The 2,562-nt window shown below is 38.2% G+C and overlaps 1 protein-coding gene across 1 annotated transcript; it reads right to left on the bottom strand.

Annotated features, from left to right (window-relative positions):
• Positions 1–457: 457 nt before the first annotated feature.
• LOC145050115 (uncharacterized) lies at positions 458–1,183 on the bottom strand. The gene has a single exon (XM_078998418.1). The coding sequence runs from the start codon at positions 1,181–1,183 to the stop codon at positions 458–460; it is 726 nt and encodes a 241-aa protein (XP_078854544.1).
• Between the last annotated feature and the right edge of the window lie 1,379 nt (positions 1,184–2,562).

Genomic DNA, 2,562 nt, shown 5'->3' with positions numbered 1-2,562 from the left:
AGTGTCCATAACCCATCCGCCTTGTGTCGGGTCCGAGAGAGTCATCGTACTGAACATGGTCGGGAGAGAGGTAGGTTGATTCATGTCACCAAGCCAAGTCCAAGGAGGTTGTTGGACTGAAGGGGATTGGCTTAAAGTCTGATGGGCCTGAGGAAAGAATCTGCTGGATGGAGAAGGCGAAGTGGGCCTGCTACCAAGAAGCCCATTTTGGCTGAAATAGGGCCTGTTCCACCCTTGGGCTGGCTATGAGGAATTCGGACCAGTGGAAGTCCACTGGACTGCATTTGATGCGTGTGACCCAGGAGAGGAGAAGCCCCATGGCTGGGCAGAAATCGTCAGTAGCTGAACAAAGAACCACTCATATTGACGGTTCCCAAAGCTATTTGGATTTCCGGTAGGTGGGTGACGATAATTGGAGGCATGATTCCCTCCCCTGTGAGATGGATTTCTTCCACGGTTAGAGTTCAAGCCTCTTCCTCAATTTGACGAACCAGAGTCGACGTGAAGAATAGAATGAATGAGAAGAGGAGTGATTGGTGTGGGAGGAAAGGCGAAAAGCAGAGGAGGCAAGACGGGTTTCTTCAACAGAGAGGGTGGTGCGCATCTCCGAGAACGGTGGAATAGGCTTGCGATGGCGGAGGATTTTGGCCACACTCTCGAATTTTGGGGAAAGCCCATTAAGGGCATACAGGATAAGGTTCCTATGTTTGACTTTTTCACCGATACCTTCCAGCAGGTCAGCAAGTTTCTTCACTTTATCACAGTAGGCGTGAACATTAAGTTCACCCATTTGAATGTTTCTGAGCTCTGTCTCATATTGCATAGCAGTGGCTTCTTGATCATCATGAAAAATGGAGTGAATATTGAGCCATATTTGTATGGCGTTGGCTTGTTTGGAGTGGGCAGATGTGATGAGGTTTTGGGAGATAGAACCAAAGAGCCATAGTGTTACCATGGAGTCAAGCTCTAACCATTCAGTATTCGTTGGGGCTTGATTAGGTGGGTCATACATGTCGTCGATGTAATCCAAAACGCCATAAGCTATACAATGGGCTTTGAAAAGAGTGCTCCATGGCTCATAATTTCTGGTTGGGAGATCAAGAATCAAAGGTACGTATGTTTTGATGTTGGTTATACCATACGCCTTATGTGCAGGTTTTGATATTGGTTGATCACCTGACATGATTAATGAGAAGAACAGGTGGAAGAAGAGAAGCAGGGGGAGGAAGACTGGTGAGGGATCAACAGAGTAGAGAATCGGCTGTTAGGGTTAGATAAGCTCTGATACCATGCAAATGGTTATTCTCCCGTGAACAATCATTCATTGAGAAAGAGCTTATATACAAAATACAATACAAGCCCTTTTGGCCAAATACACAATATAATGGGCTAAGAATACAAGAAGGTATCCGCCAATAGTAACTATACACCGACTTCGATGATGGAATATGAAGACGACGAGGTCGTTGTGATGATTGTGGGCAATGGGTTGCTGATCAGATCGATGAGGATACAGATTTTTGAGGCCGATAGTTTGAAGATAAAGAGGGGCGAAGACTTGGTTTTAGGAAGTTAATGAATTACCATAATTAAACATGTAAAGATTACTATAATATCCTTACATAATTTATTTAATGATTTATTATTTCCTCAATTCTCATTGGTGCATACATGCACACAATAGTTGCTAGAAACATTTGAACCTAGCTCTCTTTCTCTCTCTCTCTCTCTCTCTCTCTCTCTATATATATATATATATATATATATATATATATATATATATATATATATATTGCTTTCTAAATTAATATGATTCAAGATAATCATTTATCTTGAATAATATCCATTTGAAACTTTCATCATTTCAACTTTAAAATGTTTATCTATATAAGATGATTATTTCATGTTTAATTACTCAATATGAAAATAAATAAATAAAAAGAGGTGAATGAGGAAATATGAAGGTGAATCTGATAATCAAGGTTCTGAAAGCCTAAAAGTTATTTAGGTGATATTCACAATTTCAGTTTTACTCACATTTTTTTTTGTTCATTCTACTTTTTTTATATATCAAGAAAATATATATTGTTATACATTTGGAGCCAAAAGAAAAAGATAAAATTATTTAAGACAAAACGCAAAAATGGTCCATGTGTTATGTCAAAACTAGCAAGTTTGATCAAAAAAGGTTTGGACTCGTGTTAGTGGTCAAAAAGTTTGATTTTGTTGCGAGTTTAGTCCAAAATGTTTTAAAAAAAAATTATAATGATAGATTTGCCCCCTTATTATTTTATTTATTATTTTTATTTTATTATAGTAAGTAAAAAATTAAAAATAAAACAAAAATAAAATTTCTCTCTCTCTCTCTCTCTCTCTCTCTCTCTCTTAAAAACCCATGAACACAAAGCTTCACTTGTTCTTCACTGATGAACATTATGAACACGAAGTGTTCAGAAACTACATTCAACTTCCTACCTCCCATCACCACTAACACCATCGTCTTCCTTCTACCACCTTCATAAACAAAAGATTTTTCTACAAACTAAAGTTTTCAAAAACATT

This window comes from Lactuca serriola, chromosome 5, assembly GCF_051521515.1.
Source record: "Lactuca serriola cultivar US96UC23 chromosome 5, Lser_US96UC23_V15, whole genome shotgun sequence".
NCBI classification, from domain to species: Eukaryota; Viridiplantae; Streptophyta; class Magnoliopsida; order Asterales; family Asteraceae; genus Lactuca; species Lactuca serriola.
The sequence above is the reverse complement of the archived record's forward strand: the minus strand, read 5'-3'. Positions and strand labels throughout refer to the sequence as shown.